This window comes from Athene noctua, chromosome 2 (genome assembly GCF_965140245.1).
Source record: "Athene noctua chromosome 2, bAthNoc1.hap1.1, whole genome shotgun sequence".
NCBI classification, from domain to species: Eukaryota; Metazoa; Chordata; class Aves; order Strigiformes; family Strigidae; genus Athene; species Athene noctua.
The window spans coordinates 31,884,671-31,912,148 of NC_134038.1; the positions used below are offsets into that span (position 1 = coordinate 31,884,671).

General features: G+C 41.7%; 2 protein-coding genes across 4 annotated transcripts; one reads left to right on the forward strand and one right to left on the reverse strand.

Annotated features, from left to right (window-relative positions):
- On the reverse strand, window positions 1–16,958 carry CHMP4C (charged multivesicular body protein 4C). Of its 2 annotated transcripts, none has more exons than XM_074897656.1 (5): window positions 16,685–16,958; window positions 9,841–10,018; window positions 8,785–8,899; window positions 5,400–5,508; window positions 1–3,172 (listed from the first exon to the last, which is right to left on the reverse strand). In XM_074897656.1, the coding sequence occupies exons 1-5, from the start codon at window positions 16,878–16,880 to the stop codon at window positions 3,108–3,110; spliced, it is 663 nt and encodes a 220-aa protein (XP_074753757.1). In that variant the 5' UTR covers window positions 16,881–16,958; the 3' UTR covers window positions 1–3,107. The 2 variants fall into 2 exon arrangements, with proteins under 2 accessions (XP_074753757.1, XP_074753758.1); XM_074897657.1 differs by having other exon boundaries at window positions 1–3,162; window positions 5,393–5,508.
- Window positions 16,959–17,810: 852 nt separating this feature from the next.
- ZFAND1 (zinc finger AN1-type containing 1) lies at window positions 17,811–26,771 on the forward strand. Of its 2 annotated transcripts, none has more exons than XM_074897659.1 (8): window positions 17,811–17,916; window positions 18,716–18,758; window positions 20,741–20,780; window positions 21,139–21,266; window positions 21,353–21,444; window positions 22,243–22,371; window positions 26,212–26,345; window positions 26,499–26,771. In XM_074897659.1, the coding sequence occupies exons 1-8, from the start codon at window positions 17,862–17,864 to the stop codon at window positions 26,667–26,669; spliced, it is 792 nt and encodes a 263-aa protein (XP_074753760.1). In that variant the 5' UTR covers window positions 17,811–17,861; the 3' UTR covers window positions 26,670–26,771. The 2 variants fall into 2 exon arrangements, with proteins under 2 accessions (XP_074753760.1, XP_074753759.1); XM_074897658.1 differs by having other exon boundaries at window positions 17,819–17,916; window positions 22,243–22,367; window positions 26,190–26,345; window positions 26,499–26,760.
- The last annotated feature ends 707 nt before the right edge of the window (window positions 26,772–27,478 follow it).

Here is a 27,478-nt window from a genome sequence, read left to right on the forward strand (position 1 = left end):
TATGACACCAAAATATTTATTTATAGCATATATATTATTTTTCACTTTTTATTAATATCTTTTCCCCCTTTTAAAGCTATCCAGATTAAAAATGTCCAAGTCTGTTAAGAGAAGAATACATTCTCAAAATAAATAAGAAACAAGAAAGGAAGTCACCTAGAGTACACCATCTGCTTCCACAGTCCTCTTGTAAAATATATTCCAGTTACTAGGCAGTATATTTACAATAACATGTTGACACTATTCACTCTTGTCTGCTTATATACTAAACAAATACCATACTGGCATGAAGAGACGCGTATGTTCAAAAAAGGAAGAGCCATTTGTCCCAGTGTCACCTGAATTTACACAGGAAAGAACCAGCTCCTCAGTTGAATTAAATCTGTAAAACCCCTGTGCTTTTGAAGAAATCCAGTCATCTACTGTCTCCCAAAGAAATATGGCAACAAGCACTCCAGTTGTGGAGGTTCATACTGTATTTTGGTTTGTGAACATGACTACATATCTCTGAGCATAGATTCGCCAACCACACATCCTAGTCTGTGAACTGGTATGTGACTCTGTCCTCCAGAATCACCAGCTACTACACACAAGCTGTTAAGAGAAACTCACTCGAAGGACCAGTTTCTTTTCTTCACCCTTCACACATTTTGTTCCTAAAGTGCCTAGTCTGAAATCAATAAGCCATATGAAGCTTCCCAGGATCAACACCTGGTCAAAACACTGCTGGAGGTCAGCAGTCATGCTAGCTTGCAAGGGAGAAGACCTTCCCTAGGATTTCTCCTCCCCTGCAGGGTGTTCACATGAAAAGTTCTTGCACAAAAACAGCAGGTCCACATTTTCCAAAGTAGACTGAAAATCACCTTAAGTCTCAAACTGAAAGCTGAGAGACCTATTCTGGTTAAGTCGTACAGCACTTTAAATATGTTAAGTGCTATGTAAGTGCCAAGTATTGGAAAACTACTAATTTGACCAAGAACAGATGCTAGAAGACAGCTTTTCCAAGCTAAGCACGGGACTATGTTGGCATGGCCTCGCATTTAGAAATACCAGATGTGTCCACAAGTACACAGCCAGCCTTGCACAGTGATGCAGTGTATGGTAATACTTTCTGTACCCAATTTAGAAACTTGCATAGACTGCATACCTTGAAAACAGGATTCCAGCCAAAAGGATTAGCAAATGGATTCTAAGTAACTCAGAATAGTTGTTATTTTATTAAATATGCCTGCTTTCAGCTGGCATCTCATCATAAAATTTCAGCAAGCATTAAAACCGAGTAACATTTTGTATTTAGTTTCCTAGTGAGAGGTCAAAATGTATTTTTAAATTTAAGGCAGTTATTTAATTTTTGTTGTTCTAAAACAAAAATTGAATAGATCCAGGTTTTCTTTACTCTCAACAGAAAGGGACAATTTTCCTGGTACCTCCAAACTCTGGGACAGAATTAACACACTTTGTTTTTTCCAGTGGGAAATTTATCCAAAGTAAAGTGGCAACATTTGATTCTCCTTTCACATGGATGCAAACCAAAAGCAATTCGACTACAGAGAATGCAAAAGTCCTGAAAAGCTGAATCTCTCCACGGGGTTTATAATTTTGGGTTTCATACAGGGAACTCAACTTGAAAGGTTCTGAGCATGCCAGCATGCCATGTCCAGAAACACACATTAGCTTATGCTTAACCTAAAATCCAGTAAGCTGAAGCCCTGTTGTAGCCTGTCAGAGCTAAATACCCAGCAAATCACAGGCTGAAGCCCACAGGGTCAGTCTTCTATTGCTGTAGATCTACAGAAACCAAGCCTCCCATTATTCCCCAAGTGGTTCGATCATCAGTAAATTTAAATTAATTTGAAAATAAGAAACCTAAATCAATGTGACTCTGCTTCCCACATCCCTAGGAACTCCAGTGTGTTACTATTTCCTTATGATTGACCGCAGGCTACTAGCATAGAGCTTAAGTCTTATTTAATAGTTTGTTAGTACAAAGGAGCCCATTTAATTTTTGTTTTGTATTTGAACAGTGATTTCTCTATATATGCAGTGGTTTAGCACTCAGAGTGGCATTTGTTCCTTAAGGTAAAAAGCTGTCAGTTGGACAACAATATGTCAACTTTACAATCCAGAATCAGCTTTTAAATAAGCATTAGAAAGGCATTTCAAATACAACACACTGGTATTATTTCTGTTCAGAAACTGAGTAAAATAACTGAATGCTCGGAAATTAAAATTATTTTGAAATTGTATAAACAAAAAAAATGTGTTACTAATTCTTTTGAGGATGAGTATTACCATACGAAGTAGAGACTCACCCTAGAAAGACACAGTGGACGAGAAGGACACAGTAAGGTCAAACCTCTTCTGGATTTTTGACTTAGCAGAATTCAGTTTTGTTTGGCAGTGATCTATTAAGAACCTGGACATTTCATTTTCCCCAATCACTGTAAAACTGTTCTTTAACTAAGTTGGAAATAGTTCAAAACATGATTCAAGTTGACCTATAGAAGCGCATGGGATATTCTGGCCAAAGCTAAAACAAAAAAAACCTATCCCACTTCAAAAAACCTAGAGTCTCCTCTTAGTATCTAGGACACCATAAGTTGCTCCAGGCAGACTGTTTAAATCTCCATGCCCAAATGAATTGCTATTAGCTCCTGGGCTCAAAGAAACTTCCAAGTCAGGACATATATAAAGCTGTTTTGCTAATATTCAAATAGTCTGAACCCATAACCCTCCAGGATAGGGCCTCGATGACTTCTTTAACTTTTTCATTTCAACAATGAATCCGGCTGCGTGCATTAAGTGAGGCACACAGGTTTTACAAAGCAGACAGCTATAATAAGACATTACCTAATAAAAACTGATACCAGTAACAAAACAAATCTCTGGCCAAATTTGATGCTTGGAGGTTCTGGCAACCATTGCATTTTTCGTTTGGTTTTAAACTAGTTTTGTAATATGACAGTAACACTATTCTTAGCAAGATTGGCCATAAAAAAACCAGCCTGCATGAAATGCAACCACACTAAATCGGTATGGTTATAAAACAGCATTACAGCTCTTTACATCTGCACTGTAGTGTTCAGTGTTATAAAAAGACCATACTCTTATGAAGCCCAGGCAGCCAGCTGCTTCATTTCATCTTCATCCTCTGCTCTCTTCCTGGTCGATGCTGCAGAGAAAGAGAGATTAACAATAACCATCAACTAGTGTAACAGTCAGAACCATTTTATTTGTTAGCATGGGGACTTGCATAGTGCTTTTCAGTTTGAAGATCTCAATTTACTCAGCAGCAAGATAAACACAGGTAATGGTAGTAAGGAAGCTGATGAGAGATGCAACTATTTTGCCCCACCATTAACTCACATATAACCATGAGGTTAACAGTATAGGTCTGATATAAATCCTACTGAAAGACTCCCACAGAAAATACATTTAATTCCTAAAAGCTGTCACACAGAGCAAGCACCCACAAGAATGCTGCAAGTTCTGTCACTGCCACTTGGACAGGCACCAGTGACCCACCCCTGGCTGTTTGTGCATCCTGCTACCTTTCCAAATAGGGCTGAAGGGTTCTGCATGTGCAGGTTCAGTCTCCAAACTGATTCACCCCATTTTAATGAGAGGTGTCATTTAATAAAAAGGACAAGAATTCCTGAACTAATCTTTGCTCAGGTGACATCAGTTAACAGGTAGTCACAGCAACAACAATTCCTAGCTCTGTACCAGATCCCACACACACTTTCTCTCTTTTTTTTTTTTTACCAAAATCTCCTATCACATACATCTTTCGCATTCCCTGAACTAAAACCTCATCCAAATAGTCTTCATTTGCTGACCTATAAACTGCATGCCCTACAGCCCAGGTTCAATCTCAAGCTGTCTCTGTCTGTGGGCTGTTCATGTCAGGATTTGCATTCCTCCAAACATGAGTGGAACGCTGTTACTGGGAGCAATACGCTGGTGTGTACACTTAGAGCAGCCAGTTGGCTCCCACCGGTGGCAACTGTACGGCCAGGAGCCACCATCTTGAGAGGGGTAGCAGCTACCACTGGGGGACTGAAGGTGGGAGGAGGACATCGGAGACCAGGGGTCCAGTCCCTACTCTAGAGTAGTGCCACTGGCTCACTGTGCGACTGGGGAAGGTCACTCACTATGCCTTGCTCCACCTCAGCTTCCCCATCTCTAAAATCAGGAGGGTAACATGATCTCCAATTAGAAGCATTATAGAACCATTAATTGTTGTTCTTATTTTGCCTTTGCTGGGTAACGGTAAGCATCCAGTTTTGTAAAAGATAAGCCCATTTTTAAGGCCTTAAACTGTATAAATGTAACCAGCTATTGGTGGCAAAATCAACTTTTGCCTGAAGCACTCATACAGACAGATGAAGTAGCAAATTAAGATAGTGAGAAGCACGTGGAGATGGCCTGGGTTTAATAAACATGTCAGCTGGCACTGCTGGATCTGGAAGAGGACTAGACTGCAACTGCACTGGGTTTTCCTAAATCCATTTTTTTACTAGCTGTTCTGCTGTTGACTTAAGTAGATGAGATAACTATCACAGCTTGAACATTTAAACTGCTTCTCATGGTTTGAAGTGCTGTCTGCCAAAAGACATGTAAGAGTCCCTGAGCTAAGCTGGTCTAGGTAACTGGTTCTGCAGCAGAATGCACCATGAACAACCTCTGCCACGTGAGTGCTGCCCTTGCCACCAAAAATTCATACTCTTTTACTAGCATTAGTACACAGCAAGTCATTCAGCTGGTAGAGGACAAGAGGGACACTGTAAAAGGTATAGTTAAAGTTGACTGTCCGTGGTTTAATTCAAATTGAAAAGGGCAGCACCACAGAAAAAATAAGACTACTGTTTAATGCCAAGAACGTCTGTTCTGTAGAAAGCAAGCAAAGGAATTACAGTATTTCTTCAAATGTGTACTTCCTGCTGCCTCCTTCATTTCTAATTAAAATAACACTGGCGAATATCAAACCACTACCCTACAAAACCGGATCTTTGTGACACAAACATTTTGAATCTAGGTCAGACTCTAATTAAAAAAGACTAGGATTTAATTGCCAAAAAGAGAAGAAAGGTCTTCCCATTCCTCAGTGAATTCATGACATTTTAGTAGGAGATGAATGATTATAAATGCAAGGTCAAATTCTCTGAGTTTGTCTCCCCAAATCTACACAGAATTTGATCTTAAATGCTTTCATACAGCAAATCAGAATTCCACTCTGCTTTTTGCTGATAAACAAATACAAAAATAGGAAAAGGAACTTCTAACACTTTAAAGGTTAAAACACAGTTAAATACATATCAGGAGCTCTCTCTTCCTCTCCTCCTACTTGCAGCATGCCTCAATCACGAGAAACATAAAATTGAAAGCAAACAGTTTACCAGGGCGAGAAGGCAGTGATGTGGACGGAACACTTGGCAGTCTGACATCTTTCATTCCCTTGTTCAATTCTTCTTGCTCCAGTTCTTCTAATTCTGCCATCAACTCATCCTAAATTCAAGGAAAACATAATTTACAAATTCATTGTCCTGACAGTGATCTCAGGCAAGGGCACATTTAACAACCATGAAGCAAAGAACTACTGAAAACAAGTATCGAAACCCAGCATATCACAAGCATGATTTCTACTAAGTGTAAGCAATAACAATAAACCTTAACTGAAAGTTGAAGAAAGGACAATGGAAGTTAGGAACAGGACAAGGAATAAAATTAGGAAGAAAACTGACGGCAGTGTAGCACTTGTCAAACAGGCAAATGGGGGGGGGAAGGTCCCTCTGCCTTCCTCAGATTTGTTCCTAATCTAGGGCCTGTACTCTTTAAAAGATTCCAATTTTAATGTGCAATTTCTCCCATTTAAAAATGCAAACAGCTTCCACCAGTTATAAGGTAGTCATTAAACATACTTCTGCCCTATCACACAAGTCCAGGATTATATGATTTCAAAGCAGCACTGGAATCAGAGCTGTCCTCCTGGGTCCTGTTATTCACTCTTAAAGCATGTAACTCTTGGGTTTTTAGCTGCAGAAGCTGATTTGGACAGATGATCTAATCCACTTACATAATACTAAAAATAAAGAGGCTACACACTTTTTTAAAAAAGCCAAACACCATTCCTTGGCTGTAGTTTCCCAAAGAAAGGAAGCTAGATACTACATGTTCGTAGAGAAGTGGAGCTTTGCCATGTTGATAAAATGGTTTAAAAAGAAACAACGGGCAAAAGTGGCTGGGGGAAAAGTGGCTGTAGTGAAGTGTGATCTACTAGGTATTACAATGGGCTTCACCTACCCATTTATACCTTGCTTATCACCAATGTGGATATTAAAATGATAAACACATAGCCACCCCAGGCCTTCTGAGACCTATTTTCTCATGTTTTTGTATTTTCAAGGACAAAAAGAGGCTATGGTTTGCCTATCTGACCTAGTTCACAATGCAAATACTAGGATAACATCTAAAAATTTCAGCATCAGGTCTACACCTGATGATGTTCAATTGATGGCCGATCTCTCAAAGAAATGTGCAAGTTGAGGCTCCCTGTCTAACTTAGGTTATTTAGCTGAGTGAGGCGCAAATGCATCTGCACTTTTAAGTGCCTCATTCAGTGGGGTGAATACAAACTTCTAACAAAGTTAGTATCCAAGTGTAAAATCAATGGAAATAAGTATTTCTGAAGACCTCTAGATGGACATCTAATACTCTCCCACATCAAATTAGTCCTTGCCAACCTCTACTGAATAAGTAAACAATTAAGAGATGTTGCCAGCCACAACAGGCTCTTAAAAAAGAGTGATCATGACACCTACACTTTTAACATAAATAATAGTGTAATGGCTAGAACATTTGCTCTCAAAGTGGGAGACCCAAGTTTTAAATTCTTCTAATCCTCAGTATGGATTCAACTGTTTTCCACAACTCGGGCGCCGCTCTACAACTAGGCTGTGGAGTATTGCAACAGCAACAACAAATCCCTTTACTCTTCTTGAACCTAGGCCAAAAAGATTGCAGAGGGAAGATACCATGAGAACTCTCAGCTTCCAGGCTTTGTCCACTGGAATCTACGTATCTTGCATTTGACTATCAGAAACAGGCCTTCAGGCAAGGGTCACCCCTCCCAGTGAGCATCCTACTCAGGTAGGACAGAGGTTTTTTGCATTCTTCATGACATACACTGTGTCAAGCCAGGGAGAGAACCTTCTGGTTTTGTGTCTGTCTGGAGCAGTAGAGATTACATGCTTCCATGATCTCCTTACACCCACAGCACACATGTTAAGAGAAAATCCAAGTGTGTGGTCAAAACATCCTTCAAAAACATAAAATCATCCTCCAACACAAATCACCTCATAACCCAGCAATTAAGTCACTGATTCTAGCACGCAAGCTGAAGTGGCCTGCAAACCAGGTTTCCCAATTACTGCACAAGTGCTGTATTAGGCTCCTATGCAAAAGCAGGTACTGGTACAATGATGCCCCATGTGACAGAGGCTTATTTTACCAGAACAGAAAACATGGCCATCAACTTAGACTAGTATCTCTTAGGAACTTCCAGGTCAATCTACAACATGCTTACTAAGTCTAAACTCCTACAAGTTAAGCACTGATGAAAAGTAAGTGACGCTGTATATCTGTTTGGGATGGAAGTATGTTTTTCAAGTGTTTGAAGCCCAGTTTATACAGGCCAAATCCTATTCCTTAATGCCAGTATTGATCAAAAGTTTCTTGAAAGGTCTATTTACATTCAAAGTGGAAAAATAGGAAAGCAGGTAATGAGAACAAAATACAACAAATCACTACTATTTTCAACAAATTATAACTGCTGAAGGAACACACACCCACCCACCCCCCATATGCAAACACGATATAGCATATGTATTTTTCTTTGTTGTCCATTTGGACATTCTTCAAACAGTCCCTAGCGCTTGGTCATTTTAAAACATAGTTACAAACCAAAACCAAACTGGTTGTGACACTGAGCCTGATCCTCAGCTCTGCATTCCACAGACTGCAGGAATTTTGAGTATACCTGACCCTTGAGTCCTCAGCCATGGTTGGATCAGAAGTAATGTCCTGCTTAGATATACAAAGTCAGGTCCAGGGATACTTGATAAAAGCTACTGCAACAAATTTTCAGAAGGTCTTAAGTGCCTTGTGAGGGTTTCAGAAGAAAAGAGCTCAAGGAATAAACCTTATTGCCTGCAACCAGAATTACCTCTCCTGTAATGAATTTACTTCTGTTGAAAATCTGGTAAACAGGGAAAATGCCTGCACCTCCAAGCACCAAAAAAGTCCTTAAAAAACTGGTCCAAATATTCAGAATTGTGAACAGCAACCTGTTCATGGCATAGGAACATGCACTTAGTCAAACGGATGTCTATTTGGAGCAGAAAAAAATTATATGTTTCAGTGTCCACTTAGAGCAGTACAAATTACATGTTTTAGTGACCTCCTGATTCCATGGTACAAATGAGAACAACAACTACAGGAATGCAGTTAAAATCACCTTTTTAAAATTTATATATAAAAAAATATTTTACACATATAGTTTTATTTATTTTCTATATTATTTTACTTATTTAATATGTAATACTAATATAATTTAATATGTAAAAAATAAATAAATAAAAGTGTCCTAGATGGGGTAAGCTAGAACCAAGGAATTTCACATCCACACCTTCCAAAAAACAAACCACTGGAACAAGCCACCACACAACAAAGTAACTATGGAGTCATTTAACAGCTAAAACTCAGAGGCTTTACTGAAGTACTAACCTCATCAAACTCATCACCAAAGGCAGCTCGGTTTGAGATGGCGTCTGAAATTTCCTGGGCAACATCTTGCTGTTCAGTGATATCTTGCATCAGATCATCAATTTTGTTCAAGTCCCTGGCAAGGTAACATGGACACATTTTTTAAAGATACATCATTCAAATACTACAGAAAAGACTCAAAGCAACTTGAACAGACCCTATTTTCTTTTTATACCCATGACTGTGTAAACAGCAGAACACACAGTGAATAACTTCCCTCACCTACACCTTAATGTTTCCTGGCAAGCTTGTGCATGTTTTAGCCTGTCCAATTTCTTCCACTTTGGGATTGTAACAAAAGTCAAACTGCAGCAGTCTGTGTCTCTCTCCCTCTGTGCTACTCAGACCTCTGCCATCCAACAGTTCCATTCCCTGGGCAGATCCCATCTCCTTCCTAAGGTCAGCATCTTTATAGATGGATCTTTTTCAAGCTTTCACCAGAACTGGGGGAACTTAACAGGACTATATGCCATTTAAAAGCTTCCCCTTATTGTTAACTTCATTATTGTTTCAGTTCCTGTTTACTTCTCCCAAAACAACCTTTCTGATTTAACTCTGTTTATTCAGGCAGGAAAACACCTCATGAAACAATACAGGACATATAAAAATACTACATGCACAAAAAAATGACCCTCTCTTTTATTCAGGTCTCATTAGTACTTTGAATCACACAGTCCAGCTTATGGAGTTTGAGGAAAAGAGTCCACTTAGTTCTTCAACCAAGTTTTCCTCTGGAAAAAACAAGGGCAGAGGCCAGTCTCTACTACCAAGGCAGACTTAAAAAAACAGGTACCACATGGATCTCTCTAGTTAGCTGGACTTCCTTCTAGACTTACTGTTAAGAAAAGATATTTTTCTGCCAAATATAACATTACAACACCAATAGCATTCCTGACATTAAATGCCTAAACTCAAAATGAAGTCAAAACTGCCTGACTTGATACAATAGACTGTAGCAATGAAATAGTTTGAAAGTGGTTAGTAAGCTCAACCTGTAAGCTATTAGAAAGCACTTACATATTTTCATGCACTTTTTTCATAGCTTGTGCAGCATAACCCATATTCTTGAGCACTTCTGTGTTGGTGTGGGAATTTTCCAGTGCCTCTCTCTGGAACTCAATGGTTGAAAGTGTCCCATCGATTTGACTCAACTGTTTCTCATATCTCTTTTTTCTCTTCAGTGCTTGTAAGGCAGCTGGAAAGCAAAGAGGCGAAGTGCGTTGTATATTTATATAGCAAAACGCAAGGACAAGTAGTTCAGCACCAAGCTGATCTGCCGAATTAATAATTCTCACTCTCCTACCTTACTAGTAGGGAGACAAACTTTGACCAGCAGCCTGTTTATCACCAACATGCTGTTGCATGAACATGATGGGAAGCCTCTTTTAGATTAACTCCTTTTAGCACCAAAGGGAAGAGCGCCTTCTTCCTCCACTGTGGGAGAGCTTGAACTCCATCCTGTGCACACAGGCAAAGCAGGGAAGATGGGGAGGAAAAACATCAGAGAGAGTCAGAAAGGAAGAAACAGGAAAGAAAGAAAAGAAGAGGTTGCAATACATAAGTAAAAATGAAGGAAGACAGAGTATGAAGAGCTGTCATGATAACCACATCTTTACTAATGTTGCTTCCTAAACTTTGTCTCAGCAGCTGGAACTGTCAAGCCCAATGGAAAGCCCAAATGGCCCAAGCAAGCAGGTGGGTTACATCACAGGAGGACTCACATTTCTCTGACTTTCAGCTACATTATTTCTTACAATCACTTAGAAGCATGGCATTTAAACCTTAGAACTGGAAAACATACAGAACTTTGTAGACACGGTCACAGCCAAATCTAGCTACTCCCTCTTTATCTTTGTAAATCGTTGAGATTAAGCTTTTATATTTGCTAAGATATGAGCAGCATACTTTGCCCAGAGTAAATCATTACCAGAATAAATGCAAGTGATAAGCAGGAGGAGAAAAGGGCTTTCTCTTAGCCTCTGGGTGTGGAACACACACAATCCTGCCACAGCATTTCCTGACCACTGTCCTTTTCAAACTACACATGTGCCAGGCAAGAAAAACACCAAAGAAACCCAAGAGACTGAGTTAACCCATCGCTTTTTCAATGCTATTAACACTCGTGTCCTTTCCCTTGTCTCTTACATTTAGTTTTTAAATCAGCTTCAGAGCCAGCAAGCAACAGCAGAACTGCAGCCCCCATAAACTCAACCGACAGCAGCTATTACTGTTTCTGTTTTATTTGAATAATTGCCCATGTGCAATAACACTGAACCTTGACATTGGGGTACACTTAGGAACCCACCAAGGAGGGGACACTTTTATGGTGTGTAACAACACACTAAAAAAATTCTGTGCTTTGTTGACAAACGCTTTAATCGACATGGTCAAAATTGCTCATCATTAGCTGGACAAGGACAAGCATTCACACAGGTGAAGATACACAGTGCCTTCCAGCACCTGCAGTAAAATGGTTCAGGACAGCAAACCACAATCACAAGAGATTAATCATAGTATTCAAATTCAAGATCTTCCAGGTTTTCAAGCATGGTGCAAAGATCATGCATATTCCAAAAAAGATGAGTGAACACCAGATGATGTCATGCAAATGGCAAAGGTGAGAACTGTAAAATTCTCATTGGCAATTCCAAAATACATCAGTTTGACTTAATCCCAAATAATCTTTTTACCTGCTTCTTATTTCCCTACTTATTCAGGCCTATCATTGGTAGTGTTAGGACACCGGCCACCTCCTTTCTTAGCTTCAGTTGAATCAAAATTTGATCCTGGATTCTTTGGTTAGGAAGCCAGAGATTCTAGGTAAACTTAATTGTCTGAAACTGTGCATTAACACCGGCTGCGCCAGGGAGAACTCCAAATCCCTGCGGACTGTGGAACACTAATGCAGAAAGGCTTCAATTGGAGTCAGTATCTACCACAGGGTAATACTACCAGTAGGTGTTTTGCAGAAATGTGGCTCTGTAATGGTGCTGTTATTATTGGCTGCTCAGAGAGAAAATGGATTTCCTCAGTTACACATAAAGCAGTTGTTTTCAAAATCCTGAAGGTTCTTGTATTAACATTTAATTAAACCACACCCAAATAGAAACCACAGAAGCTAAACTCTGTGTGACTTCACCTCTTCATAAACAGCTTTTCCTAATTATTATAGTGCAACATATCAGCTTTATTAATTCTCTTTAGTTTTACCAGTGACTCACAGAACAAAGCACTTCATGGGAAATCAATTCATGCTCCTTCTGTATCAACCAAGGCATAATTCCCACATCACACTATATGATTTTTCTCATTTATATTTAATGAATGCCCTTCATTGCAGTGTTTTGCAATAGTAGCTTCTATAGCTAAGATATGAGAATTTCCTTGTTATTTGAAGTGTATTTTTTTGTGGTTTAGATTATCATGAATTTGGAAGTGTTTTTTTACTGCACGTGCAAGCTTTTTCTAAGAATGGCACTGAAAAGGGGTACTGCCCATTCCAAAGACTTGAAAAAACGAAGACAGCCCAAGAGGCAGAGTCTGAGGAAGCAATTCAACCAGAAAAAGGTGGAAGTCTTCTCCAGGAAAAAAAGCAATCTCATACACAGTGTTCGTTGGGCTCCAGAGAAGCCGATTCAACTCCTGCATTTCATAACAAAGTGGTTAGCAGCTGGCTGGGCTTTAGCACATTTCATGTGCTCTGAGTCCAGCAGCGGGATACAGCTCACAGATTAGGAACCACTGCTTTTAATCTGAGTTTTTATTTTATTTTCAAGGTAAGTGGCTGAAACAACAGGAGACTATTATCAGTTTAAGTATGCATATTAAAGAACTACTGTTATTAACATACAGAAGGACACTTTTCCCATATCACTACTACGTTGATACTTTATTAAGGAAGCAGAAATGGCCAGCTCGGCAACAGTAATCCCAGCCACACTGAATGTCCAGTTACTAAAGGAAAGAACAAAAGTAGTGACATAGAAAGAGTTGTGGCACCTTCCTCATGGTTTCATGACAGATCAGAATGGAAAGAGATAATACAGTGATAACAACACCTTTACTTGTCAAGCCCACCACCAACACCCATCAGTACAGGAATTACCGATGATCTCATCTTCTAAAGGAGAAATAAAAGTATTATCTAGTAATCCTTAAAATTCCCATGGGAAAAGGGCAAAAAAGGAAAAGAATGTTTCTTCAGAAGATAAAGCACCACCGTAAAAATACTGGATCTCATTCTTGGATACAGTTCACAAACTTCCACTTCAGTCCTGCAAGGGACCGATGGATCAAAACTTGTCAACAGCCAAGAGAAATGCTGCTGAGACCATGAAAATCATACCACCCTGAGTAAACTCATTATCAGCATTCACAATCCTTAAAACCTTCTGAGGGAAGCCAGATACAGTTACAACTGAGAGGCTAATTCAAGAACAATAATGTACCTGGTTTGTTATAACCACTGCAGTTCATGGCAAGACACCTGACACGTGATCATGAAGATCAGAGAACAATAGCTGTAAACTCACAGAACAAAGACAACAAAGGCCTCCTCGTATCTCCCTGCCAGAAACCCTCAGTCCCAACCTGTCATACACCCTGCCACAGGTACTGACGGCCCTGTCCGTGTTAACAAGCAACTACTACATTGTTGTTTGGTTTCAACAGCATCCTGGTTACAACTAAGTCATTGAAAAGGAATGCTACACAGCTACATAAGCCCTGCCCAAATGTACCACACAGCATATTTAGCAGCATCTACTTGTAAAAGACTAGCTGTTATTCCAACTTTCTATCTAGGGTTTTACTCAGTAGTACTGTGTGCTTCTTTATGGTTAAAATTTAATCCTATTATGGATTTTTTTTAAACAAAACAAACAAACAAAAAAAAGCAGCTACAGCTTCCTTTAATTTATGTCTTTTCATTTAGCCATTTCTCAGGATCTGTGAAAGATTCCAGGCTGCAACAACACTCATTGACATGTATGCTATTGTCACAGGTGCACTTCAGAAAAGACATTTCCTTTAGAGTTCTCAAATACTCAGTATCACATTCTGTCCTTTAAATTTTCCTGTATGACCTTCAGAATATTGAAGATGAAAGGCCAGTTTCCAGATGGAGTTCGCAGCAGTGCACTTAGTGAAACTGAGATACCAAAAAATATACAGCAAGAGATATATAAAAAAAAAAAAAAATCTTGAGTTTGTTATCTGGAACAAAGACACTTCTAACTGTGAAAAGAAATACTGCTTATCATGACATAACCTCTGCAGGAGGTATTCCAACACATGCCACTGTTCTGAAAACCCTCAAGTAGTCTAGCTACAGCGAGATATTAATAGGGAATGCTAGAAGTGTATCATCCTAGGAGTGTAGCTAATTTCAGATCAGGTACAGGAACTGCAGAGATATTGCCAAAAATATTTAAGGGATATTTCAGATCTATTTGCATAGCTCACGTGTTATGGCCTTGAAATCAAGCTAAGCCTTCTGTTGTCACATGAACTGATTCAAGAATCATCTGAACTCATGAAAAATTGCTGGTGCTTGAATCTACTCTCTCTTGCGTCACTATAACTGAGTCAGACTCACGTGCCTCAACATCAAATGAGATCATGCTAATTGGTTGCATTTTCTATACCTAGATAGATCTTGCTCCGGTCTCGGACACTCCTATTTTCATTTCCACAGGCTTCTCCACAGATGCAATTAAGAAAAAACAACATTAAAGTTTACCTACGAGGTCCCTTTGAAACATTCACTTTAACAAGGCAATGTAGATTAAGTTTTACTCTCTCATTTGTGTGTATATTCACATAATGCTACAATAGATGCTGGTTAGCACAAATTTCTTCTGAACTATATAGTACAGTATACCAGCTAATACACTGGTAATAATACACTAATAATATGTAAATATAAAAATAACAATATGTAAAAAATATATAATACATAAAATATACTAATAATACGCTAATAATATGAAAATAGCAATTAAACTGTAAAGCAATTGACACATCAAATGAAGGGGTATTCTTCGGATGTAATCTAACTCACTAGCCTGCTAAATTCAAGCACTTTGCCACAGCAAGGTTAGCTTCTCCTGTTTCTCCTCTGACTGTAGAGACACTATCCTGCTTTGGCTTCAGAGCCATCTTTGGCATGAAAAATTCCCACTCTGTACTTCTTGCCCTACTCCAGTTTCTTTACTATTCTTAACTGTAGGTTCCTGAGCAAACAAGAAGATAAAAAGGAGGTTTTTATCAGCTCAACAGCTCAATAATCCAGTTTGCAGCATGACTCCACAAACAATGGCACAGATAAAACTTGGGGAATTGCATACCAAGCACCACAGCGGAAACAAACATCTGGCAGAAAAGCCTTATATGTCAAATCCTGCACGCCTGAAGCACAAGGCCATAGTTTGACAAACACCTGGAACCAACATCAACCAGCAAGCAGAGTTAAAGGAGAAGCAGATCCACCTTCTCTCAACAAGTAGTCCTCATTCCTGCCTGTGCACCATCCTCTCCTTCACAGGTGCCAGAGCATTTGTGCAGCTGTGGACTCAACTGGGTAAGTGGAGCTTAACCTACCCTGGGTAAAAAAAATAATCCAGCCAAAAACCCCACAACATCTTACAGCTGCATCCAGCTTTCTGAAACACACCCTTCAGGGAGCTCTGCCAAGGAAGGGAAGGGAGGAGCGCAGGGGCAGGAGCGAGACAGGAAGCATTGCTTCTTCCTACAACCATGCCAGTTTAAAGTCCAGGCTTGGGATGAAGTTCAACAGCAGCATGTCTGGAACTAAACAGGAATTGCTACAGTCGCAGGAGCAGGTCTGTTTTCTTGCATCAGCCCTGCTGCCCAGGCATCTGCATGACAAACCCGGTCCCAGGAGCTATCTGGTCACTTTGTCCCACAGCAAATTAGTTTTCAGTTGCATCACCTTTCTGAACTAGCTCACTGCATCAGCACACAGGTGCCACCACCTGCATAAGGGGACAAGGGAGATGCTCCAGTTGAAGTCAGGGGAGTAGAAAGCGTGGGACTGGGACAACCCTGACAGGTCCCATGCTGCAGAGCAGCAGGCTCAGTTGTTCTGCTGAACTGGCTTTACTCCTTCTGTTTGTGCCTTCAAATCTGTCCCATCTTGACCCATGTTTTTAAATCCTGATTAAAAGTTAGTTAATATGAATTTTGCTAATAATTAATTGCTAAAGTAATTAATAATTATTAAATGCTGAAGTATTATACATACATTAAAGGACTAACCAAAAGACCTTTAACATGCATCCCCTCACAAGCTCTAAGTTGCATGGTGTTAATTTTTTAAACAACTAAGCAACAAAAAGAGCAGAGGAAAGGACTACTTTATCATTACATCACAAGTTGTTAATTCAAAACGGTTTTATTGTTTTGAAGTATTAAAGAAAAATAAAGCTCAGAGTAGACAAACAGAGGACTCCGGGTGACTTTAGAAAGTAATTAACTTGTTGCTCAAAGGCCTGTAGATGCCCAAGACACTGGCTACTATCATTTGCTTCCCAGAAAGATAACTTCAGTATAAGCGGGATCCACGTCTTATTTTCCCTTAGTATGCCCTCGTCTGCACCTAACAGCAGCCCAAACCAATAGTCACTAATACTCCGAACTATCATTTATTTTTTAGCGATATCACGTCCTTTCCACGCGATTTGCGGCGAATCACTGAATTTCTCTCAAGTCACCCTGCTGCTCGGTTGCCAGCCGGACGCTCTCCAGCCCTCGCAGTGGGTGCCGGCAGGGCGCACCCGGCCTTCTCCGCCGGCGGGCGGAGGCCAGCGGGACCGGCCCAGCCCCGGCGGCGAGGACTCACCTCGCTTGTTCTTGGTGCCGTGCTGCCGGGCTGCCGCCAGCTCCCGCTCGATCCTCATCTCCAGGTACTCCTGCTTCTTGCTGAGCATCTCCTCCGTCTCCCGCAGCCGGGCCAGCGCCTCCTGCGGCGAGGGACCCCCGCGGCCCTTGGAGGCGGCCGAGCCGCCCCCCTTAAAGAACTTGGAAATCTTGCTCATGGCGGCGGCCCCGGCTCGGCACCCGCCGACGGAAGGGTCTGCCCAGCCTGGCTCGCAGGAGCCTCCCCGCCCGGCACCCGGCGGCACCACACCTGGCGGCGGGGCGGGCCGGGCCCGGGCTGCCCGCCCAGGGGCGGCCGCAGTGCCGCTGCCCGCCCTCCGCCGGCACGGGCAGGTCCGCGAGCCCCGCGGGGCGGCCCGTAGGGGTCCCCGGGAGGAGGAGAGCAGAGCCCCGGCGGGGCGGAGGGCGGCCGCGGGGGCAGGTAACGGGTTTGTGTTCCCCCGACGCCCCAGTGGCTGTCAGTGTCGGGCCGCCGGAGGCGTGTGCGAGGGGCCGCGGGTGTAACCGCGCTGGGCAGGGCAGCGCGCCCCGCGGGGCACACGCAGGGAGGCGGGCGGAGAGGGGGCGACGGCGGGGGCCCGCCGCTGGCCGCGGGCTGTGACGGCCAGGCACAGGCGTGCCCGTGGGCGAGGGCTGAGAAAAGAAAGAGTTCGTAAACGCGGCTTTTAAAAGTACAGGTGCGTCGCGAAGGAAACTGCAGCGGCACTAATATATTTTACAAGAGTGCGAGAAGCATGTGGGAAAGCTGTGTTCCGCTTCCCCCCGCCGAGCAGGCGCCGTTCGGGCGCTGACCCAACTAACCGCAAGACACAAAAAATACTTTTTGCCCCGGTAACGGCAGCCCGAGGCACGAAGAGCACCAGCTCCGGGCTGCAGGCTGCCTGGACTCTGGGGCGCCGCTCACGCCCGCAGGGTCTGCCCGGCGCGGTGCCCAGCGCTGCCGGGGCCGCACAGCCCCCGCCGGCCGGCGGCGCCCCACAGCCCGGCCCAGGCCCCGCCCGGGGATCGGCGGCGCATCTCCCGCCCGCCCCGGCCCCGCGCGGCGCTGTGCCGCGCCCTCCGGTGTCCCGACAGCCCCTGCGCGCCCTGTTCCTGCAGCTTCTCCGCCCCCTGCCCCTGGCGTTCTGCGACGCGCGGAGATGGCGGAGCTGGAGCTGGGGCAGCACTGCGGCGTGGCGGATTGCCGCCAGCTCGGTGAGGGACGGGGTGGCGGGGGCTGGGCCGCTGGGCCGGGGGCGGGGCCGGTAGCGGTGGTGCTGGGCGCTGCGAGGTGGTTCCTCCCCGCCGGGGCGCCCTCCGTGCTGCTGCGGGGCTGCAGGACCCATCGCCAGGGCCCGTCGTTTCCGTTGTGTCACCGGGTGGTCTGTCCCCCGCTTTAACAACTGTTTTTCCACTCTTCACCCTTGCTTGCCTTCACGGATCTCAGGAAGTGATGTGACCATAAAAATGTGACCTTTCAGAAAGGCAGCAGAAACGTTTGTACTGAAAGCTTTCAGACGCCGCCGCCGCTCAGTCTTACAGGTGAAGCGACCCAGATCTTCATGACCTGAGCTTTGTAGTCCAGTCCACCACGTGGTGGTCCATTAAGACCGAATCTGAAGGATGAAAAAATGGAGTAATAGCCTAGAGGTTGGGCATTTGCTGCCACTGGTGATGTGGCTGAGTTCAGCTGACAGTGATTTTATCTGCAAGAGTTGTTGCAGTAGGAGGGGGATGTGTGCAGAGACTTAAGAAGTATGTGCAATTTAAATTACACAAGGATGGTATGTAAGGTATGAAGGGTAGAGAGGAAGGAGCAGGATCATCAAGACTGTCAAATGGAGGAGGTGCTGGCTTTCTGGATGATTTTTGGTAGATGCAGTTAGTAAATGTCCTTTTAAAGATACCTACACCATGATATAGTTAAGCAAAAGTTACTAATGTAAAAATTAAGCTAGAAACTGTTAGCAATACAAAGACCATGTTTAACTGAAACCAAATCTCTTTCTTACAGATTTTCTCCCGTTTGTATGTGATGGCTGTTCAGGTGTCTTCTGGTAAGTTCCTAAGATCATGGAGTAGTTCAATTTGGAAGGGACCCATAAGGAACATCAAGTCCAACTCCCTGCTCCTCGCAGGACTACCTAAACCAACTATATGACTAAGAGAGTCATCTAGACGCTCCTTGAACTCTGGCAGGCTTGACACCATGACTGCTTCCCTGAGGAGCGTGTGCCAGTGACTGACCACCCTCTTGGTGAAGAATATTTTTCTAATGCCCAGTCTGAACTGCCCTGACACAGCTTCATTCCATTTCCTTGTGTCCTGTTGCTGGTCAACAGAGAGAGGAGATCAGCACCTCCCCTTCCACTTCTCCCCCATGAGGAAGTTTTAGACTGCGATGAGGTTACCCCTCAGCCTTCTCTTTTCCAAACTGAACAAACCAAGTGACCTCAACCCCTCCTTGTTAAGTCTTGCCCTTGAGGCCTTTCACTATCTTGGTCACCCTCCCTGGGACACACTGTAATACTTTGATGTTCTTACATTGAGACACCCAAAACTGCACACAGTACTCAAGGTGGGGCTACACCAGTGCAGTGCAGAGTGGGACAATCACCTTTCTTGACTGGTTAGCTGTGGTCTGCCTGATGCCCCTCAGGACACGGTTGACCCTTTTGGCTGGCAGGGCACACTGTTGACTCATATTCAACTTGTCATCAACCCAAACCCCTAGATCTCTTTCTGTGGGTTTGCTCTCCAGCTTCTTGTCTCCCAATTTGTATGTATAACCAGGATTAGCCCATCCCAGGTGGAGAATCCTGCATTTGCTCTTGTTAAATTTCATATGATTGGTGACTGACCAGCTCTCTATCTATCCAGATCTCTCTGTAAGGCCTTCCTGCCTGTGAGGGAGTCCACAGCTCCTCCTAGTGTAGTATTGTCGGCAAACTTACTTCATGTACTCGATTCCTGTGTCCGGATCATTTATAAAAACATTAAAGAGCACTGGCCCAAAAATTAAGCTCCAGGGAACCCCACTGGTGACTGGCCACCAGCCTGAGGTAACACCATTTACTATAACTCTTTGAGCCCAATCCCTCAGCCAGTTGCTCACCCATTGTATTACCGGCCTGTCTAGCTGTGTGCTGGACATTTTGTCTAGAAGGATACTGTAAGAGATGGTATAAAAAGATTTTCTAAAATCAAAAACCAGCACATCTACTGGCTTCCCTATGTCAGCTAGATGGGTGACCCTTCATTAAAGGAAATTAACTTGGTTTTCCTGTAAGATCTCTTGTGTGACAGTTGTGTAGACCTAAATGAATATAGCATGTGATTCAGTTCAGATACATTTAGTTAAAAAACAATTGTTTCATTGAATTTACCACATTTTTCCTGAGTGGCTGTTGTGGTTTGAAATCAGTGGGAATATCTCTAGAATACAGGTAGATTGTTTTGGAAGGCATCTAGTTTAGACCCTGTTTTGTACTGGTTGGGTTTTTTTTTTGGGGGGGGGGGGGGGGAGGGGAGGAGTATTATTTCTTGTAGAAAAGAAATTGAAGTTTCTTCCAGGGTTCAAATCAGGGCATGCACTTCGATTTACATCTCAAATTAGCAGAGGCAACTGAGATAAGCTCAGATAAACTGAGCGCAGATTTCACTTTAACATGTTAAAAGCTTTTAAGGGATTTCTGCTCTTGTGGAAAGTGATTCAAAATCCATCAAAACAGACAACCTCCAGTTGTTTTGATCTGAATTCTTAAGCATGCTAATATTCTTATTCTCTTGAAATGGTTTATTATCTTAGGGCATAAATTCCAAGAGAGTATGTTTTACATACTTGGGAAGAATATGATCAATCCATTCGAGATGTGAAATGCATAGGTCAGAATGAATTTTGGAGATTCATTATTTAATTGCAGTGTTCCCATGATAAAATTTGTCAGATCACTCTTTAACCACTTAAATGTTTTCACATGTGGTTTTCTTTTTCTGAAATGTTGATAACGGTGTGATGTTTTCTTCTTTTGTCACAAAGCCTCCAGCACAGGAGCCGGGATGCTCATGGATGTTCTGAGGTAATCTAATAATATATGACTACCTTAAAATTAAAATTCTATGCAACTTAACTGTTTATTTTCAGATTAGATATATAGACATAGTATGTAAGCATGAATTATTTAACTGAGAATGTTACAAGCTTAAAGAAATGAAACTACTCTTCTTCTGCTTGTCAAGTAAATTGAGTTTGAGTAGGATGATGGTTCTTTTTCTAACTCTGAGCTAAACTTAACCAGGACAAAAGTAGGAGAGAATCACTGGACTAGTTTTGCCCATAGAAGGGAGAGTTCACACAGTTCTTTTGGAAAGCTGTGGTGATGACTTGTATTTGTGTTATCTGTTTCTTTACACAAAATATTTTGTACTAATGTCTAGGTGAATACCAGAAACAATTCTGTGAAACCAGATCAGCACAGATCTTATTCATGCTCATACAAGGACTGCAAGGGAAAGGAGCTTTTGCCAGTTTTATGTCCCTACTGTGAAAAACACTTTTGTCTAAGGTGAGTGGAACAGAGTGTTTAAACATCAATACTCATTCATTCGTGTATGGAAAAGGTAATGAAAAGTTTTACGCTGTTGTTTACAGACACCGGCATCAATCAGACCATGAATGTGAGAAACTGGACACACCAAAACCTCGAATGGCTGCCACCCAGCAGCTAGTTAAAAATATAATAGGCAAGTACAGTGGGATATATATTCTACAATCTTCTTCATAAGGCTGTTTGAGCTTGTGACCTCCTCTGAGGGTTCAGGTTTGGCCAAGTAAGAAGAAAGGATGAGGCTTCCTTGTTTATATAGCCCTAAACTCACAAGTCAGCAGATAATACTGTTCATCTAGACTGAGACAAGACAACAGTAGCATATAAAAAGAATCTTTAAAGTTTAAACAGGGCTCAGATTTCTTTCAGAATTATTGTCTTGTTCTCATTCTACAAGTCATGTAATTAATTGTACCTAGCCATTATTATTTGCATATTAATTCATTTGCAAATAATGCAGTTGTATTGGGTACGCATGCCAAGCTGCTGGGATTATACCTACACAACCAAGATGGCAAAAAATTGTGAGTCTACAATGTAATGTTTGCAGCTTTTAAACAAGCTCTATGACAGGAAAGAGTATAAACAGCACTGCCTAACTGGACAGTGTGGTTATGTGTAGAAAGGAGGACCTGAAAGTGTTGCAATATGAAGACTGATAGCTATGGGTGTAGAAATTCAGGAATTCATATCTGTTTGTCTTGTGCAACCTGGGTTTACCTCATGATAGTGTTCAACTGCTTTTCAGTATGAAGAGGTTCTGCTAGAATTGTAACAATTCCAGATATTCTTGGAGGATCTGATATCATGGCCTCAAAAGGACATGAAAGGGATGGGACCCTTGGAGATACGATGAGGCCCAGTAGGCTAATTCCAGGATATGTTCAAGAGACAGTCTGAATCATCACACTAACAGGAATAATATTGTTCTCAGATTCTAAAAAAAATGAGGAAGCAAAAAGCAAAAAACGTAAAGGAGCGAAAAACAGTGAGACAGCAGCAAAAGTGGCATTAATGAAACTGAAAATGCACGCGTGTGGTGACAACTCCTTACCTCAGGTCAGTCATGTTTGTTCTCAGTAAATCAATTCTCAAAGGAAATGGGAAGTTTTCTAAATTTCTTGTTCTCCATCTAATTCCCTCAGTTTGGTTTTGGATTTAATTCTTCAAGACCACAAGTGTTTATACATCTGTTTCAGCCTGGTACTCAAAAAAACTTCACTAGTCTTATGTCTGTTATAAGGCGTCTTGTGTAGAGTTTGGAGAGGTCAGGCCAAATTCCTTTATTTTATAGCAGAAAGGGATTTGCCTGCCATATGGCTGTCACCGAGCACTGCAGGGACAAGCAGGTTCTTCTGGGGATCCTTGGCAGAATGATGACGGCATTAAGTTGTAGTTACAATTAAAGATCTATTATTTTAACAGACTTTGATGATCAGCATAGCATAGACATTTATGATCAGAGTAGAACTGGATTTTTATAATTAGGATCGGCGTAGCACAATTTTCTAATGTAGCAGAGAATTTTAGAGAACAGCTTAGGTTATGGCTTCGAATTACCTGAACCCCCTGCAGATCAGGTCAAGTCTTCATACTTGGCTTGCAGTATCAAGATCACAGTCATCATCTGTACTCGAAACACGTAAAAGAATGTGAGTCACTCAGTCCTCGGAGGAAGCAGTTGTCAGTGGAGGTGTCCCTGGCCACTGGGGGATCACGGGTTTTGCAGTCCAGCAGCAGTTCTGGTCAAAGTCCCGCTTAGGGCTTGTAAGTGCTTGATTTTATGGTCAGGGCTCTGTGTGCTGCTGCTGTGCTTCCCTGCTCTGTGACAGCGCCATCACCACCGGGTTGGCCGGGTGCCTGGGACCCTCAAGGCCGGTAAGGAGGGGAGTAGCTGGCCTGGCAGCCAGGGACCTTGGGGCTGATAGGGAGGGGGAGAAGTCTGCCTGGTGTGCAGGACCTTCAGGGCCATCAGGAGGAGGGGAGAGGGGATTGATCTGTGACCAGCTGAGTCGCAGAGAATGTCTGTTTGCCTTATAAAATGTCATTAGTTCTGCTAACTCTATTACCAGGAGTCAGGAGCAGGTTGTACTGGTCAAACATGGGAAACTCATCTCAAAGGGATGCTTTTCATGCTCAGTACTGAGAGGCTTCTGACACAGGCAGGACACCGCACAACTCTGTACCAGTCAGATTGAACCTGTCTCTCATGATACTGAGCTTTGTGCTCTGCAAAACTCCATTCTTATTTCTACTACTGAGATTTAATAGACATTTATTACATTTCTGCATGAGGTATGAAGGGCTTCAGGTCAGTTCCTGCTTTTGGGTTGGAAAGGGGTTTTGATAGTTGCTTTATGTTTCTTTCATCCTTTCTTTGGTTCTTGAAGTATTTCACAGATTTCTAATTGTTTTTCACTACCATGGCAAGTCAAACTTGGTGTTCAAGCCTTTTTCATATATTAGGATTATGTTGGGTTTGGAAACAACTTGATTCTTTCAACCAGGGATTTGCTTTAGATCTGTACTTAAGCATCCTCCTAAAAGAACTGTATTTAAATTACTTTTTACCACATTGTTATGTCAGGGTACACCAAGTTTAGGCCTGTTATATTGATAATACTGAGAACATTCTATGTGATAGTGCTATTGTTAGGCCTTATCTTAGTAAAGTACATTTGATTATTGTTTTTAAAAAACTACAGCTATTCCATTACTCAGTCTTCCTATGAATTTCTTTTTCTATACTGTGTCATGCTTAGAAATTAGATAACTCTGCTTAGGCAGAAGTCATAATACAAAGACCTGCTTGTAGCATTCTTCACAGATAGTACCATGTTAATAAATATGTGCTGGAGGAAAAGTGATTAATTTCAAATATTGTGGAACTTAAAAAAATCCACCCTTGAGATATATATAAGAAAATTTTAAAAGTTGCTTCCTAATTCCAAAGCCAGTAATCTCTGAAATTACTGTATGCTAATTTCTCTTACTATTCGTTTTCTCATTTGGATATTAATTGTTAAGTCATCTAGAAGAGTGATAATTCTAACATGATGAATTAAGCCTGTTAACTTTCAGCACCTCTATTTAAATTGCTTCCTGGACTCCTTCTAGCCTTCTTCTGCCCAGCTTGTTCCAGTTTGATGACAGATTTTTTTGAATATGAAGATTCTGGGATGCATCTTTGGCACTTTAGTACTGTCATCACTATATAGAGAAGATTGACACATTTTTCTTGGATGTGCATAGCAAAAGGACAGGGAGAAATGGGCACAAGCTGCAAGATATAAAATTCCAATTAGATAATAGGAAGAAAAAACATAGTGAGGGTGATCAGACTTTGGAACAAGCTGCTCTGAAAATTTTGTGGAATCTACATCTTTGGGATATTCAGAACTTGACTGAATGTGACTTGGAGCAACCTGATCTATCTTTATAGTTATGTCCAGCTTTAAAGTTCCCCCTGCTTTGAGCATGGTTTTGGACCATGTGACACCAGAGGTCCTTCCTGGCCTTTATTATTCTATGATCAGAAAAAACAGGCTATCTTAGAAATATCTCTTCTCTGTCCTCTTTGTTGAGATTAGCTTTCGGTAGATGATTTCTTCGTTTGATGCCAGACCTTGATAGGAGTTACCCCTCTGGAGACTGACGAGCTCAAAACAGGAGAGCCATGCTGTAGAGTAGCGTTAGTTACTGTGTCACTGACTGATGGTTATTTTGGATATGGCACAGAAATTCCAGGAGGCGTATCCCATAGTTAGGGATGCAACAGTAGAATTAACTGCTTTGTGAATTAAGTTGCAATGAACTGGGGAGGCTCTCTCATCATCCTTAGAACTGGAGGAGCAACTGTAGGAAGTTGCTAGGGCTCTGATTGCAGTTGAGTGATGTTAGCATGTGTCCGTAATAAGATGGCTGTTGTGTTTGTTGTTTTACAAGTTGCGGGCATTTACATTTTAGCAAGATTCAGGTCCAGCTTCCCTCACTCCTTTGTAATATTCCTGGATGTTCAAGAGTTTTGTGTGTGTGTGAAGAGCACTAAAGTTTTGAGGAGAATACACAGGTTGAAATTCAGACTCAATTTTATGAACATAGCTGGGGGAAGAGTAGTTCCATATTTTTGTAGGGAAGGCATAAATAAATCCTTTAAAAAGAAAACGTCTGTCTTGCTTGATAGTGTCTGGCTTGTACTCAGCAAGGGCAATCTGAACTGATGAATATACCAGTCATGCTTGCTCTGTGTCTTCTGTTGAATATCAAAAAGAAATAAACCTGAAAAAGGGACTGTCCCAATCCTGTTCAAAATCTCTCCCTCATAGGTCATTCTTGAAATTTCTTAAACAGGTGTTTCAGTTTAGTAGATACTGAAAGAGCATATAGTACATAGGAGGAAAAGCAGGATAAAGGATTAGCTGACCATGACTGGAAATGAAGCAGGCATTTCTAGTATGGTGAATTGTTCTGTTTTAACCACCTTTGCATTCCAATTTGAGACATTACACTGCTGCCAAAAGCCAGCACTGCTTATTTAAACTCACCTTTTTCTCCCCAGAGCAGTCATTATTGTCTAGTAAACTCAGGGCAGACACCTTTTCATGTCTGTCTATATATAACAGTCTAGCTGTGGGACTCTGGTGAAACCTTTCTGAACTTACTCTCCATCATCGATGTGCCTGCAGCTGGAGGGGATGTGACTCAATCTCAGTCATTTATATTCTGCAGTAAAATGGGGCCTTGGTCCTGATGGAATAGAACAAGTTTCAGTTGGCAATTCTGGGGTTGAAGTTGAAGTCTTACTAAAAAAACTATTAGATGTGTATGACTAGCATTATGTGCTGTTTCTGTGAATAATTTTTATTTTTTATGTTTTTCTAGACAGAAAGAATTTATTTTCAAGTACTTCTACCAAAGGGGAACAAAGAGAAAAGCAAGCCCATGTTCTTCTGCAGTAAGTGGAGTATTGGCAAAGTAGTAGATTTTGCAGCTTCCTTAGCAAGCCTTAAAAATGACAACAACAAATCAACATCCCAGGTAAATCAGTAATAATAGCAAACATTTTCCACCTTGTTGGGTTTTGATTTTGTTTGTTTGGTTTTTTTTTTCTCTTTTGTCCCTCCCCCACCCCACTCTTGCATCTCAGATAGGCAAATCTTGATGTTAATTTCTGTGCTGTTTGTTTTACAGAAGTTGAGATTATGCCATACTGCCTCTGGAGAAGCCTTGCCATTTGAGCACACATTGGAAACATGGCTATCTGATAAAGACTATCCGTTGTACAATGGTGGAAACATAATTTTGGAGTATCTTGATAATGATGTTCTATTTATAGAAGATACAGAGTCATACTTCAGTTAATCAGTAAATTATCACACAAAAAAGATATTAAAGACAATAAAGAGAACTTGAAATTATTCTTTTCTACTTCTTGTGTAAAAGAGGAATAAGTATGGTAAGATGAAGAAATACAGTTCAGTTAGAAACAGCATTCAGCAGCCTGTTGTTTCATTCTGACATTTCTGACCTTAGGTAAATCTCTATTGTTTCCTCTTCAGCAGTCTGCAGGATGGATTTACTAAGTTTTAACACAGTTGTTTACAGTGATTCTACATAAAGGTACACCTCTGGGTGCATAAGTATGACCTGTGGAATTAATGGATTTCTCAATTTTCAGTGTCTTGAAATTATTTGGTGCTCATTGAGAATATTGTTTAGAATATCGGTAGTTTATATACTCTAGTTTTTGGGTATCTTTTGGTGGATTTCAAAGCTGGGTTGTAATTTTAACGTGAACATAGCAAGAAGGAACTATGAGATTATTTTTATGCCAGTTATAGCTGTTTTGCATTACTGAAACATAAAAGCATGTAATGTTGCACGCTAATATTAGGGGCAGCACTTTCCTAACCAGAAGTTCTTATGTTTAACCAATGAGCCTTGATTCATCCTTCTTGAACAGGCCTATTATAACCTAAACTCGTTCTGCAGTAGCCTGTCTCTGTTTAAACTAGAGGAGTAGAACCCTTTTAAGACTAATCCCTCCAATTTGCTTTCGTCTGTTTACAGTTATTCAGCAAATGTTCTCCAGTGGGGAGGAGCTGGAAAGACAGTCCCACAATGGCAGAAAGCACAATGTATGAACGAGTGTAAACAGAGCAGTGGAAAGC